The sequence below is a fragment of the Neomonachus schauinslandi genome, chromosome 2 (genome assembly GCF_002201575.2).
Source record: "Neomonachus schauinslandi chromosome 2, ASM220157v2, whole genome shotgun sequence".
Classification (NCBI taxonomy): domain Eukaryota; kingdom Metazoa; phylum Chordata; class Mammalia; order Carnivora; family Phocidae; genus Neomonachus; species Neomonachus schauinslandi.
In genome coordinates, this window is record NC_058404.1 from 141,320,646 (window position 1) to 141,336,881 (window position 16,236).

General features: G+C 39.7%; 1 protein-coding gene across 2 annotated transcripts in view; it reads right to left on the minus strand.

The window, feature by feature from the left end:
* Nucleotides 1-15,763, minus strand: part of MRPL1 (mitochondrial ribosomal protein L1) — a 91,526-nt gene extending 75,763 nt beyond the window's left edge. For both annotated transcript variants that reach the window (XM_021702363.1, XM_021702364.1), the window contains exons 1-2: nt 15,634-15,763; nt 80-191 (exon numbers count right to left, since the gene is read on the minus strand). In XM_021702363.1, the coding sequence (XP_021558038.1) occupies nt 80-191; nt 15,634-15,673 (152 nt within the window). In that variant the 5' untranslated portion in view covers nt 15,674-15,763. The remainder of the gene's footprint in view (nt 1-79; nt 192-15,633) is intronic.
* Between the last annotated feature and the right edge of the window lie 473 nt (nt 15,764-16,236).

Below are 16,236 nucleotides of genomic sequence, written 5' to 3' on the forward strand. Positions count from 1 at the left end.
CTTTATGGGACAAAAGCATAATGTTTTTTAATCAAAATTTTAAATGAAAACAAACAAAATTAATAAAAAAAATACTTACTTTGTAGCAGCAGCAAAATGTCTGCTGGGCACCTGAACATATACAGAACAAGGATAAAGAGGTGTCTGATAAGCCATCTTGGAAAGACCATGCTTTTGATGATGTATCAAGACTTGAAAGGAAAAAAACATGTAAAATATTAATATTAACCATTACATCCATAATTTTTACATTCTTTTTTTTTTTTAAAGATTTTATTTATTTATTTGAGAGAGAGAGAGCACATGGAGGGGGGAGGGTGAGAGGGAGAAGCAGACTCCCCACCGAGCAGGGAGCCCGATGCGGGACTCGATCCAGGGACTCCAGGATCATGACCTGAGCCAAAGGCAGTCGCTTAACCAACTGAGCCACCCAGGCGCCCTAATTTTTACATTCTTAATCAATGTTTTTCAAAACAAAAATAGTCATTATTTTCGGAGTCTCAACCATCTTTAAAAAGTGTAGTAGTAGGGGTGCCTGGGTGGCCCAGTCAGTTAAGTGTCCAACTCTTGGTTTCAGCTCAGGTCGTGATCTCAGGATCGCGGGATCAAGTCCAGTGTTGGGCTCGGTGCTCAGTGTGGAGTCTGCTTCGGATTCTCTCCCTGCCTCCCTCTGCCCCTCCTGCTTGTGCTCTTTCTCTCTCAAATAAATAAATAAATAAATCTTAAAAACAAAAAAACTAAGAGTAGAAACTGCAATTCTTGAAACTAAAGCCAATCAAACATCTAACTGAACAATTCTGCCTTCATTTACTTTTTTGTTTTAATTTTATTTTTAAGTAATCTCTACACCCAACGTGGGGCTTGAACTTACAACCCCAAGATTGAAAGTCACATGCTCTACCAACTGAGCATGTCAGGCACCCCTGTCTTCACTTATTTTTAACTTAATCCAGTTCAGGCTCAACAGAGTATGTTAGCTCTACTATTATGTAATATGTATATGTATCCTGAATTTCTTTTTAATAATTTAAATTTTAGGGGCGCCTGGGTGGCTCAGTCATTAAACATCTGCCTTCAGCTCACGTCATGATCCCGGGGTCCTGGGATAGAGCCCCGCATCTGGCTCCCTGCTCAGCAGGAGGCCTGCTTCTCCCTCTCCCACTCCCCCTGCTTGTGTTCCCGCTCTCACTGTGTCTCTCTCTGTCAAATAAATAAATAAATAACAACAATAATAAAAATTTAAATTTTCTTTATTTACATAATAAACATATATGCTATACATTCATAGAGTTGCCTATGGTACTTCTGAAGAATAACAGCAAAGTGGAGGGAATTGCCTTACCAGGTATCAACTTCTTATGAAGCTATGGTAATTAAGACACTTGGCTATTGGCACAAGTAGAGAAAGACAAACTAATAAAGCAAAGAGAGCCCAGCAACAAACCCATACACATGTGGATATCGGAAATATGACAAATGCTATTACAAATCACTATGCGAATAATTCAATTAAGTGGTGTTAAGGAAAGGGATTATCCATACGGAAAAGAGTATATTTAGATCCCTATCTCACACCACACACACACTCAAACATCAAATCTAGGTAGACTAAGGATTTACATTTGAATGGCAAAACTAAAGACTTTATGCAGGAAAATATCTTTTTGACTGTTCGGGAGGGAATAATTTCACAAACAAAACCCAAAAGCACTAGCCAAAAAGTGACTTATTAGTGTTAAGAACATCTGTTTATTAAAGAAAGTGAAAGACAAGCCAAAAACTGGAAGAACAGGGGCGCCTGGGTGGCTCAGGTGTTAAGCGTCTGCCTTAGGCTCAGGTCATGATCCCAGGTCCTGGGATCAAGCCCCACATCAGGCTCCCTGCTCAGTGGGAAGCCTGCTTCTCCCTCTCCTGCTCCCCCTGCTTGTGTTCCCTCTCTGGCTGTCTCTCTCTCTGTCAAATAAAAAAAAAAAAACTGGAAGAACAGAATAGCAACCTATATAACAAAGGATTAGTATCCAGAATATGTAAGATCAACCCAATTAAAAAGTAAATGAAAGAGGGGCACCTGGGTGGCTCAGTCGTTAAGCGTCTGCCTTTGGCTCAGGTCATGACCCCAGGGTCCTGGGATCAAGCCCTGCATCAGCCTGCTTCTCCCTCTCCCACTGCCCCCCCGCTTGTGTTCCCTCTCTTGATGTGTCTTTGTCAAATAAATAAATAAAATCTTAAAAAAAATAAAAAATAAACGAAAGAGATAAACAAGTTTCTAATTTAAGAGGAAACATAAATGATACATGAATGTAGGGGAAAATGCACAATCTCATTAGTAATCACGTAAATATTAATTTAAACCACAATAAAATATCATTCCACCTTGCTATTTAAAGAGTGGTCAATTGGCCTGTAAATTAAAATTACATCAGCATGTAAATCAACCACATTACTAAGTATATTATTTACTGCAGCTGACAATATTTTTTTTCACAAGACTTCTTCAGTAAAGCAAGCAGGCTTTGATTAAATTGTGGACAGGTAACAGTTTCTAGATGTGATCATTTAAGTAGCAATGTTTTACATACATCAGACTGGTAACTTTTTTTTAAAAGTCTGGGATTGCTGAAAATGTTAAGGGTAAATTTTACACATAGTAGATAAGAGTATGAATTGGAATACCACTTTGGAAAACAATATGGCATAATTCAATGAGGTGGGCATACACATATCAATGATGCAGTTATTCCACTTCTGGGAATATGCCCCAGAGGAACTCCTGCACATGTGTACTAAGAGACATGCACAAAAATAACAACATCATAACATCAGGAGACTTCTGGGGAAAATCGCAAAGTAAGAGGACCATAAGCTCACCTCATCCTGGGGACACAACTAGGTAACAGCCAATTCAGTATAAATAACCCAGAAAATGACCCAAAGGCTGGCAGAACAGACTCCACAACTAAATGTAGAGAAGAGGCCACTTTGAAGAAGGTAGGAAGGACAGAGATGTGGCTGGGAGCTAAATGGACCTGCAGGACTGTCCATAGGAGGGAGGAACACCATGGGCACAGAGAGGAGAGAGAAACAGACCCTCACACCAGGGAGCCCACACAGGGAAGACCAATCCCCATAACATCTGGCTTTGAAAACCAGAGGAGCTGAATTTCAGGAGTTCTTAACAATCAGCAAGGCTTAACATCTGGAAGTTTAAAAATCAGCAGGCTTATGGGAGACGGGAGTGAGAGACAGGAGGGAGCCAGGAGTGAGAAACAGGGAGCCAGGAGGGCAAGAGAAATTGAGTCCCCACCCTTAAAGAGACAGCAAAACAAACAGCCCCCATGCAGATACAGCACAAGAGCAGCAGTTTGAAAAATGCCTGGGGTGTACAAGAGGGAGATTTGTTTATACAAATCTCAGAGCATGTGCTGGAGAGGCAGGGATCTTTGGGAGACCTCTCCAGGAACAAAATTACTAGCAGGTACCATTCTCATGACTCACCCCCAGCGTAAACACACTAATACCTTTGGCAACCAGTGCAGCACCAACACCTGCTACCTGACTTGCTAACAGTGCACTCTCCCTGACCCTGCCGCCATCCCCACGCCCAGCCCCTCACCCCCGTTTTCCAGCTGACATGCCCCCTCCAGCCAGGCCTCTGATCCAGGTCTCCTCTCACAACAGACCCACGTAAACCTTGCTAACACCATGCATCCCAACCCAGAGCACTTCTGTAGATCTGCCCCCTCCAACACAACCTGCCTCAGTCTCCAGGGCTGGAGGTCCAGTCCTGTCAGCTTGGACCTTGCTGGCACCAAGCACCCTGCCCCCACATTCACCTGCAGTTAGGTGCTACTGCATCTCTGGCAAATGCCTGGTCTGACTCAACTTAAGCCCAAGGTGTCCCCAGACCAGTCCACTAACAACACAGGGACCAAACCCTGCCCACAATAGGCAAAGAGAGCCACTACAGATGACTGGACTGAAGGCAAACATGGCTCAGCCACAACAACAGGGCACATGCAACACTCACAGGAGACACGCCTGAAGTGCCAGATTCCGATGAACAGGGGACAATGCTCAGTTGGTTAAGCAGTTGCCTTCAGCTCAGGTCATGATCCTGGGATCCTGGGATCGAGTCCCGCATTGGGCTCCCTGCTCAGTGGGGAGTCTGCTTCTCCCTCTGCCCCTCACCCTGCTTGTGCTCACTGTTTCTCTCTCTCTCTCTCTGACAAATAAATAAATAAAATCTTTTAAAATAATTAATTAATTAAAAAGAAAGACACATGCAGGTTGAAAGTGAAGGGATGGAAAAGCATTTATCATGTAAATGATAGTGAAAGGAAAGCCATGGTAGCAATACTTATAATGGACAAAACTGACTTTAAAATAAACACTGTAACAAGAGAAAAAGAAGGACACCATATAATCACAAGGGGAAAAACAAAACAAGAAGATATAACAATTGTAAATATTTATGCACCCAACATGGGAGCACCCAATATATAAAGCAGCTAATAACAAACATAAAGGGAATAATCAATAGTAACACAATAATACTAGGAGACTTTAACACCCCACTTATATCAATGGATAGATCATCCAAACAGAAAATCAACAAAGAAACAGTAGCTTTGAATGACACACTGGACAAGATGTATCTAACAGATATATTCAGAACAGAACATAATAATATACCTTCTTCCCAAGCGCACATGGAACATTCCACAGAATAGATCATATATTAAGTCACAAAACAAGTCTCAACAAATTCAAGAACATCGAAGTCATTCCATGCATCTTTTCTGACCACAACACTATGAAACTAGAAATCAACCACAAGAAAATAATCTGGAAAAAACAAAAATACGTGAAGGTTAAATAACATGCTACTAAACAATGAATGGGTCGCCAAGAAATCAAACAGGAAATCAAAGAATACATGCAAATGAAAATGAAAACACAGTGGTCAAAATCTTTGGGAGGCAGCAAAAGCTGTTCTAAGAGGAAAGTTCATAGCAGGTCTATCCCAAGAAGCAAGAAAAATCTCAAATAAACAACCTAACCACACACCTAAAGGAGCTAGAAAAAGGACAAACAAAACCCCAAACCAGTAGAAGGGAGGAAATAATAAAAACTAGAGCAGAAATAAATGAAACTAAAAACAAACAAACAAACAATAGAACAGATCAATGAAACCAAGAACTGGTTCTTTGAAAAGACCAATGAAATTGATAAACCTTAAGCCAGTCTCATCAAAAGAGAGAGAGACAGCGAGAGAGAGACTCAAACAAAATCAGAAATGAGGAGAAATAACAACTGACACCACAGAAATAGAAAACATTATAAGAGAATATTATGAAAAATTATACGCCAACCAATTGGACAGCCTGGAAGAAATAGGTAAATTCCTAGAAACATATAATCTACCAAGACTGCAGAAAGAAACCGAAAATGAACAGACTGATTACCAGCAATGAAAATGAATCAGTAATCAAAAGTCCAAACAACAAGCAAAAATCCAGGACCAGATGGCTTCACAAATAAATTCTACCAAACATTTAAAGAAGAGTTACCTATTCTTCTCAAACTATTCCAAAAAATATAAAAGGAAGGAAAGCTTCCAAATTCATTTTATGAGGCCAGCATTACCCTGATGCTGAAACAAGAAAAAGACACTACAAAGAAAGAGAACTAAAGGTCAGTATCTCTAAACATAGACTCAAAAATCCTCAACAAAATATCAGTAAACTGCATCCAATAATACATTAAAAAACTCATTTACCACAATCAAGTGGGGTTTATTCCTGTGATGCAAGGGTGGTTCAATATTCTCAAATTAATCAATGTGATACATCACATAAATAAGAAAGAATAAAAAACACAGTATCATTTCAATAAATGCAGAAAAAGGATTTGACAAAGTACGACAGCCCTTCAAGATAAAAACCCTCAACAAAGTAGGTTTAGAAGGAACATACCTCAACATAATAAATGCCATATATGAAAAACCCAAAGCTAACATGATCCTCAATGAGGAAAAACAGAGCTTTTCCCCTAAGATCAGGAACAAGACAAGGATGTTCACTCTCATGACTTTTATTCAACATAGTACTAGAAGTCGTGGCCACAGAAATCAGACAACAATAAGAAATAAAAGGATCCAAATCAGTAAGGAAGAAGTCATACTTTCATTATTTGCAGATAAAATGATACTATATAAAGAAAAGAGGAAAGGCTCCACTAAAAACCTACTATAACTGATAAATGAATTCAGTAAGGTTGCAGGACACAAATCAATATACAGAAATCCACTGCATTTCTTTACATTAATAAGGACATAGCAGAAAGAGAAATTAAGAAAGAATCCCATTAACAACTGCACCAAAAATAACACAAAGGAATAAACTTAACCTAGGAGATGAAAGACATGTACTCTGAAAACAATAAAACACTGAAGAAAGAAATTGAAGATGAGACAAACAAAGGAAAGATATTCCATGCTTATGGGTTGGGAGAACAAATATTGTTAAAATGTCCATACTAGGGCGCCTGGGTGGCTCAGTTGGTTAAGCGACTGCCTTCGGCTCAGGTCATGATCCTGGAGTCCCTGGATCGAGTCCCACATCAGGCTCCCTGCTCGGCGGGGAGTCTGCTTCTCCCTCTGACCCTCCCCTCCTCATGCACTCTCTCTCTCATTCTCTCTCTCTCTCTCAAATAAATAAATAAAATCTTTAAAAATAAAATAAAATAAAATGTCCATACCACCCAAAGCAATCTACAGATTTAATGAAATCCCTATCGAAATATCAACAGCATTTTTCACATAACTAGAACAAATAAGCCTAAAATTTGTATGGAACCACAAAAGACCCTGAATAGCCAAAGCAATCTTGAAAAAGAAAAACAAAACTGGAGATATCACAATCCCAGATTTCAAGATATACTACAAATCCACAGTAATCAAAACAGTATGGTCCTGGCACAAAAAACTGACACATAGATCAATGGAACAAAATAGAAAGCCCAGAAATAAACCCATAATTACATGGTCAATTAGTCTTTGACAAAGGAGGTAAGAATATGCAATGGGGGGCACCTGGGTGGCTCAGTCAGTTAAGCGTCTGCCTTCGGCTCAGGTCATGATCCCAGGGTCCTGGGATCGAGCCCCATATGGGGCTCCCAGCTTGGTGGGGAACCTGCTTCTCCCTCTCTCTCTGCCCCTCCCTCCTGCTTGTGCTCTTTCTCTCTCGCTCTCTCTCTCGCTCTGCACTCTCTCTCAAATAAAACCTTAAAAAAATAAGAAAGGAAAAAAAGAATATGCAATGGAAAAAAGACAATCTCTTCAACAAATGGTGCTGGGAAAACTGGACAGCCACATGCAAAAGAATGAAACTGGACCACTATCTTATACCATACACAAAAATAAATCCAAAATGGATTAAAAACCTAAACGCAAGGGGTGTCTGGGTGGCTCAGTTGGTTTAATGTTCAACTGTTGGTTTCAGCTCAGATCATGATCTCATGGTCGTGGGATTGAGCCCTGCATCAGGCTCCATGCTCAGAGGGGAGTCAGCTTGAGTTTCTTTCTCTCCTCTCCCTCTCCCACTGCCTCTTCCCCTGCTCACACTATCTAAAATAAATAAATAAAACAAAACAAAAAAAACACTAAATGTGAGACTCGAAACCATAAAAATCTGAGCAGATAGAATAGGCAGTAGATTCTCTGACATCAGCTGTAGCAACATTTTTCTAGATATATCTCCTGAGGCAAGAGAAACAAAAGCAAAAACAAACTATTGAGACTACATCAAAATAAAAAGCTTCTGCACAGCAAAAGAAACAACAAAACTAAAAGATGACCTACTGAATGGGAGAAGATATTTTCAAATGACATATCCAATAAAGGGTTAGTATCCAAAATATATAAAGAACTTAACTCTAAAACAATAATAATTCAATTAAAAATGGGTAGAAGACATGAACAGACATTTTCAAAAAAAGACATAAAACAGACATATGAAAAGATGCTCAACATCACTCATCATCAGGGAAATGCAAATCAAAACTATAATGAGATAGCAACCCACACCTATCAGAATAGCTAAAATCAACAACACAAGAAAGAAGTGTTGGCAACAATACAAAGACAAAGGAAACCTCGAGCACTACTGGTGAATGTAAACTGGTGTAGCCACTCTGAAGACCGTGCAGAGGTTCCTCAAAAAATAAAAAATAGAAAAAAAATTTAAAATTAGAATTACCATATGATCCACTAATTCCACTACTGGGTATTTACCCAAAGAATATGAAAACACTAATTCGGAAAGATATATACACCCCTATGTTTACTGCTGCATTATTTACAAGAGCCAAATTTTGGAAATAGCCCAAGTATCCATCGATCAATCAATGGATAAAAAAGATGTGGGGTCTGTGTGTGTGTGTGTGTGTGTGTGTATATATACATGCAATGAAATATTACTCAGCCATAAAAGAGAATGAAATCTTGACATTTGCAACAACAATTGATCTAAAAATTATAACAGCAAGTGAAACAAGTCAGCCAGATAAAGACAAATACCATATGATTTCACCCATATGTGGAACTTAAGAAACAAAACAAATGAACAAAGAAAAAAAGAGACAAACCAAAAAAAGAAAAAAAAAACAAAACAGACTGTTAACTATAGAGAACAAACAGATGGCTACCAGAGGGGAGGTAGGTGGGGGGATGGATGAAATAGGTGAAGGGGATTAAGAGTACACTTATCATGATGAGCATTGAGCAATATTTAGAATTGCTAGATCACTATATTGTACACCTGAAACATTAATATAACACTGTATGTCAACTATACTGGAATTAAAATAAATCATCATCATCATAACATCTTTGTAATGGCAAAACTGCAGAAAAGAACCCAAACATTTATCTATAGTAGAATGGGTAAACTGTGGTATATTCCTATAATGGAAAGCTAGAGAAGTGTAAAAATGACTAAACTGTATGTTATATGGATGAATTTCACAAACATAATTTTGAGCAAAAAAAGTAAGTAGCAGAAGAATTTATTTGGTATTATTTTAAGTTCAAAAACATGCATAACTAATCAATACTGTATAGATATATATATTATTTGTATGTATGTGTGTGCATTAAAACTATACATAAAAACAAGGGACGGATAAAATAGAAATTCAGGCCAAGTGTTTACTACTGGGGAAGAAGGAGATGAAAGAAAAAGGCACTTGGGCATTTGAAGAATTGATAATGTTCTATATCTTTAAGATTAATAGTATTCAGAATTTTACATTTTTCTTTATATGTTATATTCTTTTGCATGCAGAAATACAAGGAAAATGTCCTTATTTAAGAATCACAAAAGAAAACACAAAAATAAAGTCTTCGGGACGCCTGGGCGTCTCAGTTGGTTAAGCGTCTGCCTTCGGCTCAGGTCCTGATCCCAGGGTCCTGGGATCGAGTCCCACATCGGGCTCCCCGATCAGCAGGAAGCCTGCTTCTCCCTCTCCCACTCCCCCTGCTTGTATTCCTGCTCTCGCTATCTCTCTCTCTGTGTCTGTCTCTGTGTCTCTGTTTTTATTTATAAATAAATAAAATCTTTTTAAAAAAAATGGGGGGGGGGACACCCGGGTGGCTCAGTCAGTTAAGCGTCTGCCTTCGGCTCAGGTCATGATCCCAGGGTCCTGGGATCAAGTCCCACATCGGGCTCCTTGCTCACTGGGGAGCCTGCTTCTCCCTCTGCCTGCCACTCCCCTGCTTGTGCACATGCTCTCTCTCTGACAAATAAATAAATAAAATCTTCAAAAATAAAATCTTCCTCCCACCACTAGCCCCCTGCATTCCCCCACCCCATGTTAGCAATTTCTTGTGCATCCTTGTAGACATATTATTTCCCTCCTCAATAAAATGGTAGCACATTCTACCCACTATTCTATACACTTTGCTTTCTCACTTAATGGTAGTTAAGAGTCTATTTTCACACACACATATACACACACACACGCATATGTAGATATAAATACCCACATTTATGTGAGGTGTATATACATAATTTCATGTAGGCCTTTCATAAAAGTGTATGTATATGTATATGTATATATTAAAGTGATAATGTCCGATGCGCCTGGGTGGCTCAGTCAGTTAAGAATCTGCCTTCGGCTCAGGTCATGATCCCAGGGTCCTGGGATCAAGTCCCGCATCGGGCTCCCTGCTCAGTGGGGGGGCCTGCTTCTCCCTCTCCCTCTGCAGCTCCCCCTCCTTGTGTTCTCGCTCACTCTCTCTATCAAAGGAATAAATAAAATCTTTAAAAAAAAAAAGTGATAACTTCCTATCAGTTCATAAAGCCTTTATCTCCTTACAGCTGCAAAGTACTCCACTGTGTGGTTGTATAATTTACTTAATCAATGACCAACCATTAGGTCATTTATAATATTTTGCTATTATAAACAGTGTTGTGTTAAATAACCTGGTGTAAACATCATTTTGTACACATACAACTATATTTACAGAATAAATTTCAAGTAAATCTGCTGAGTCAAAGGATATGAACATTTCAAGTAAATCTGCTGAGTCAAAGGATATGAACATTTGTAATTTTGATAATATTGCTCTCCATAACGACAGTGCCATATACAGTTCCACCAGCAATGAAAAGGTTGCTTATTTCCACACATTTATCTTTTTTAAAGATATATTTATTTATTTGAGCAAGAGAGACAGAGAGAGTACAAGCAGGGGGAGAGGCAGAGGGAGAGGGAGAAGCAGACTCCCCGCTGAGCTAGGAGCCTGACGTGGGGCTAGATCCCAGGACCTGGAGATCATGACCCGAGCCGAAGGCAGACGCCCAGCCATCTGAGCCATCCAGGCGCCCCAATTTCCACACATTTATGCCAACATAGTATGTTACCAAACATTTTGGTCTTTGTCAATCTAGTAAATGAAAGATGGTATGGAGAATTGTCTTAATTTGCATTTTTCTTATACATTAGTGTAAGTTTCCATATTTTTGGCCTTCTAAATTGTCGTTTCTGTTGAACGGACTTCAATTCAATTTTTTTAAATTAGTACTCTACAACTAGATTTTCATATGACTTAAAATCTAATCTTAAAATCCATTCATTATATAAAACCATGCAACAACCAGTAATATGGGAATTATAATACTTATCTACACATCAAGTGAATTCATTTCATCAGTAAGTTTCCAAGTGCATAGCACTGTGCATGTAGAATAGGTACAAATTCCTTACTGAGGTCTACAAGGCTTTCTGTGAGCTGCCTCCTGCCTATCACTCAATAGCAGGACTTGCTCACTATGATCCTACTTTCTAACCCTTGAATCCCTCAAGTTAATTGCTGCCTCTGTGCCATTGCATTTAATGTTACATTTGACTGGGATGTGCCATCTTCATATCTTCCCTTAGCCTACTCCTCCTTATCATCAGTTCAAATACCATCAAAGCTACATGCCTAACAAGTTCATTTCATCCCTATCTTTCAAGAGAAAGTTGAAGTACAAGATAATCACTAAAACTGAATTCTATGAACATACAGGAATAACATTTGGGGCAGTGTAGGAAACCTGTTTAATGTTGGGAATTTAAGGGCTTTAATGGCTATGGAAGAAGAGGGAAATAGACTAAGAGATCCAGTACCTGCCCTCATAAATCTCAAATTTAGTGGGCTATGCCGGTATGCAACAATTTAAGAGATCCTCCACATTTTCAAAGAAGCCAGCTACCTTCAAAAAATCATACATGGTAAATGAAGGAACAGCAATTATCCATTCAAGGCTGGGCAAACACTTCCAAACAATAAAAAATAATTCTAATTGTACTAAACAAGAACCCAACAACTTTGGTAAGGTCCTCAAAATAATAATCTTCTCGAATACATCAATTGCAACCTACTATAAAACAATCAACCCTATTTAAAATCCCCAAGTCACGACAACCAGAAATCGAACTTTTCAACAGAAATCTATGAAACTGGGCGCCTGGGTGGCTCAGTCATTAAGCGTCTAACTTCGGCTCAGGTCATAGTCCCAGGGTCCTGGGATCGAGTCCCGCATCGGGCTCCCTGCTCGGCGGGAAGCCTGCTTCTCCCTCTCCCACTCCCCCTGCTTCTGTTCCTGCTCTATGTCTCTCTCTGTCAAATAAATAAATAAAAAATCTTAAAAAAAAAAAAATCTATGAAACTGTGACAGACTAATAAAAACCAAATTACAAAAATACCACTATAGCAATCCTTGAACAACATGGGTTTGAACTGCATGGGTCCACTATACACAGATTTTTTTCAATAAATACAGTACTGTAAATGTATTTTCTCTGCCTTATGATTTTCTTAATATTTTTCTCTACCTTACTTTATTATAAGAATACAGTATATAATACATATAACATACAAAATATGTGTTAATCAACTGTTATCAGTAAGGCTTCCAGTCAACATTAGGCTATCAGTAGTTATGTTTTTGAGGGGTCAAAAATTATGGCAAGGTGGGGGGATAGTGGGGGGGGAGGATGTGTGACAGTTACCATGGTCTGTCGCTGTTCCCCTGGCTGGGGGTAGACTCAATAAAGAAAGAAACTCAAAAAAATATTATATGCAGATTTTCAACTGCATGGGGTTGGGGGGGCACCCCTAATCCCTACATTGTTCAAGGGTCAACTATATTTAAATAGCACTGTTAGGCCATAATATCTGTACTTTCAATCCCTCTGGGGTCATTTTGTCGATCTGTATTATTACACTCCTTTAACATATTTCTTCTCCCTTCACTCTTAGCAGATAACCTCACTTGCTACTTCAGAGAAAACAGAATTATCTCAAGGACTTAGGAATCTACCTGAATCTGTACTCGTTCTCAAAAGTCACTCCCACCTCTCCCACCCCTTGGCAATGAGACGGAAATTACTCCATCTCCTTTCCTAGCTTATTCTTATATCTGATACTGAAAGCTTAGAGTTCTATAATCTTCAATTTACCTAGGAGATCTTATGCATCTAGTCTTTGCCTTCCCATTTCACCCATCATAGTCCAGGCAGTCTTTGCCTTCCCACTACACCCATCATAGTCCACACCACTATCATCTACCACATAGATTACTGCAACAAATTTCAAACTATTCGATCTTCCACTCTTGGTCTTCTCCATTTCTTTTCTACCTACTAGGTGAGAGGGATCATTTCAAAATGAAAATATCGGGCGCCTGGGTGGCTCAGTTGGTTGGGCAGCTGCCTTCGGCTCAGGTCATGATCCTGGAGTCCCTGGATCGAGTCCCGCATCGGGCTTCCTGCTCGGCAGGGGGTCTGCTTTGTCCTCTGACCCTATCCCCTCTCAGGTGTTCTCTCTCTCTCATTCTCTCTCAAATAAATAAATAAAATCTTTAAAAATAATAATAATAATGAAAATATTGGGGCGCCTGGGTGGCTCAGTCATTAAGGATCTGCCTTTGTCTCAGGTCATGATCCCAGGGTCCTGGGATCGAACCCCGCATCGGGGTCCCTGCTCGGCAGGAAGCCCGCTTCTCCCTCTCTCACTCCCCTGCTTGTGTTCCTGCTCTCGCTGACTCTCTCTCTGACAAATAAATAAATAATCTTAAAAAAAAAGATTAACATATTTTATTATAGCTAATACCCCAAAATATTATCATTTCAACATGTTATCAACATAGCAAATTCAGATATTTTACTTTTTTGGGTACTAAGTCCTCAAAATCTAATGTGTATTTGACACACTCTATTCAGATTAACCACATCTGAAGTGCTCAATAGTGGATAACAATAAAGACAGCACACCCGTAGGCCATTCTAAGGACTAAGAAAAATGGGGAGGCCTTGCAGAGTTTCAAGCACAAGAGTAACATGACTTAGTTCTTAAAGGACCAATTTCATACTCGTTGAAAATAGTGAAATCCAGGTGAGGAATGGTAACGGCATGCAAGGTAGTTGCTATAGTATAGTGAGAAGTTAGATTTTGGATTTATTTCGAAGGTAAAACCAATCAGATTTGTCAACCATTTAATGTGAAGTGTGGGAAAAAGAGGGGGAGTTGAGGATATTCTGAGGTTTTGGCCCAGACAACTGAAAGGATGAAGTTACCCTGAAATGAGATGGGGAAAACTGCAGGCTATGATGAGTCTGATTTTAGACAAGTGTTAAGTGCTAAAGAGATGAACAAGTGGAGATCTAGAACTGGCAGATGAGTTTAAGAATCTAAAGTCCACAAGAGGTCCCAACTGCAGATATAAATTTGAGAGCCATTACGATATAGAAAATAGTCAAAGCCAGGAGACTTGGATGAAATCACAAGAGGAGTGAATTTATATACAAAAGACATGAAGATGAAAGATGGGATCCTGGCTCCTAAGACATTCCAAGGTAAGAGACTGGGGAGAGGAGGAGCTAGCAAAGTAAATGTGAGAAATGACAGGTGAGATAAAAAGAAAATCAAGAGTCAGGAATCCTAGAAGCCAAGAGAAGAAAACAGTGGCAAGGAGAGAATGATAATCTTCAGTTCTCTTTTTGGTTTACTTGACTTGTCTAACATCATGTTATTTGTCATACATGAAGAAAATACCATAAGTCTCTTTTCAGTAAAGATACACTTTATGGTTTGCTCACTTAGTAGTTATGAGGGTCTGCTGTGATCTCTTGCCACCACTCTTTTAAACAACTATCCCAAACACAGAATCCTGTCTTAACACTAGGCGTTCCTGTAAGAAGCTCAAAGAGAAAACTAAGATGTAGTTTAAAAAAAAAAAAATCACTGGCCTAGGAGTGAAGCTTCAGTTTTGCCCCTGCCACTTGCTACCACATACTTTAACAGGATCAGTTGATTCCTCCGTAAAATAGGAGTGATGCTGGCTACTGCCTCCACCTAAAGAGCTACCTTAATTAAATAACAATACGTATCAGTGCTTCAAAAACACCAAACAAAAATTAAGAGTCTCATGCTCTACCGACTGAGCTAGCCGGGCACATTCAAAAACACCAAACAAAAATTAAAAAGCACTGTACAAAAAAAAAAAGCATTGTACCAAAAAAGGGCTGTCCTCCTAGACAATACATTGGAGTTTACTAACTGCTGAAAAGAGCTGCTAACAAGAAGTACTACACAATTAGTCCCCAAATGATAAATGTTGATGCGAATTAGACAACGTCTGGACGTTTAAGAATTAGAATTGCCTGCAACGATGTACTCCCAAAGCACCAACAAGCATTTTGTAAAGTGTTAAAGTTTACAGACGTAGATCACTTAAACATACCACCTTTCCAATACCAGAACTCACTTCGCTTTTCAAACTCTTCCGCGCAGCCCACACCGCCAGTATTGGAAACAGAACCGCGTCTTCAGCTCCGTCCCTAGGGGTGGCTGGAGAAGGGGCAGTGCACATCCCCCTCCCTCTCCACCCCTAGGAACGCTCCAGAAAGGAGTGAAACATCTGATAAGGTCGCTTTTAAGTAGTAATAACCCTCTGGAGAACCTAGAGCCCTGAAAAGCTTTTCGAGCCCCCAGTGCAGACCCGTGCCTAGGAGAGTCCGGCTTACAACAGAAGACTGCATACCAGAGCTATTTTCCCCCCAAGCCCAGATAACTCCTTGGGTTACCTCTACCGAGGCACCTTACGGCGGCCGCCATGTTGACCATTCCGGATTGTGTTGGCGAAATTGGTCCTACGCCTCAATTTAGAAGAAATTAAAAAGGGTTCCTGTCCGGAATTGCAGAGGGGGAAGGATTAGAAAGAGCAAGAGGAAAAGGGGCGGGAACCAAAATAGGCTTTCAAGCCGCCAAGGAACCGCGAATGACGCCGGTGCCCCGTGGCGGTGTTACAGTCAGTCTTCCGTGGTAGGACCCTCTGTTTCGTGGTTCCGGTACGACAGCTTAAACCAACTTCAGAGGAATCTGCCCTCATGGAAAATATGGTCCTGTTGGCGTTACCCTATTTTATTTCTTCTTTCCTTTTTGAGTCTTCAGTTGTACTCAGGACGATAATTTTAATATATTGAGAGAGTCCCCAGGAAAGCATGAAAAACAAAATCTGAAGAATCTGACCAGCTTCCATCGCCCCATTTCCAGCCTTGTAAAAACTTTAAAATCACAAAACTTTCCACTACCGCCCAAGGCGGGTGCCCCAACAAACTTTCTTTTTATCTCAACTCGAGATCAGCGTAGTTTTAACTTCATCTTAACATTAATCAGCTCTATATTTT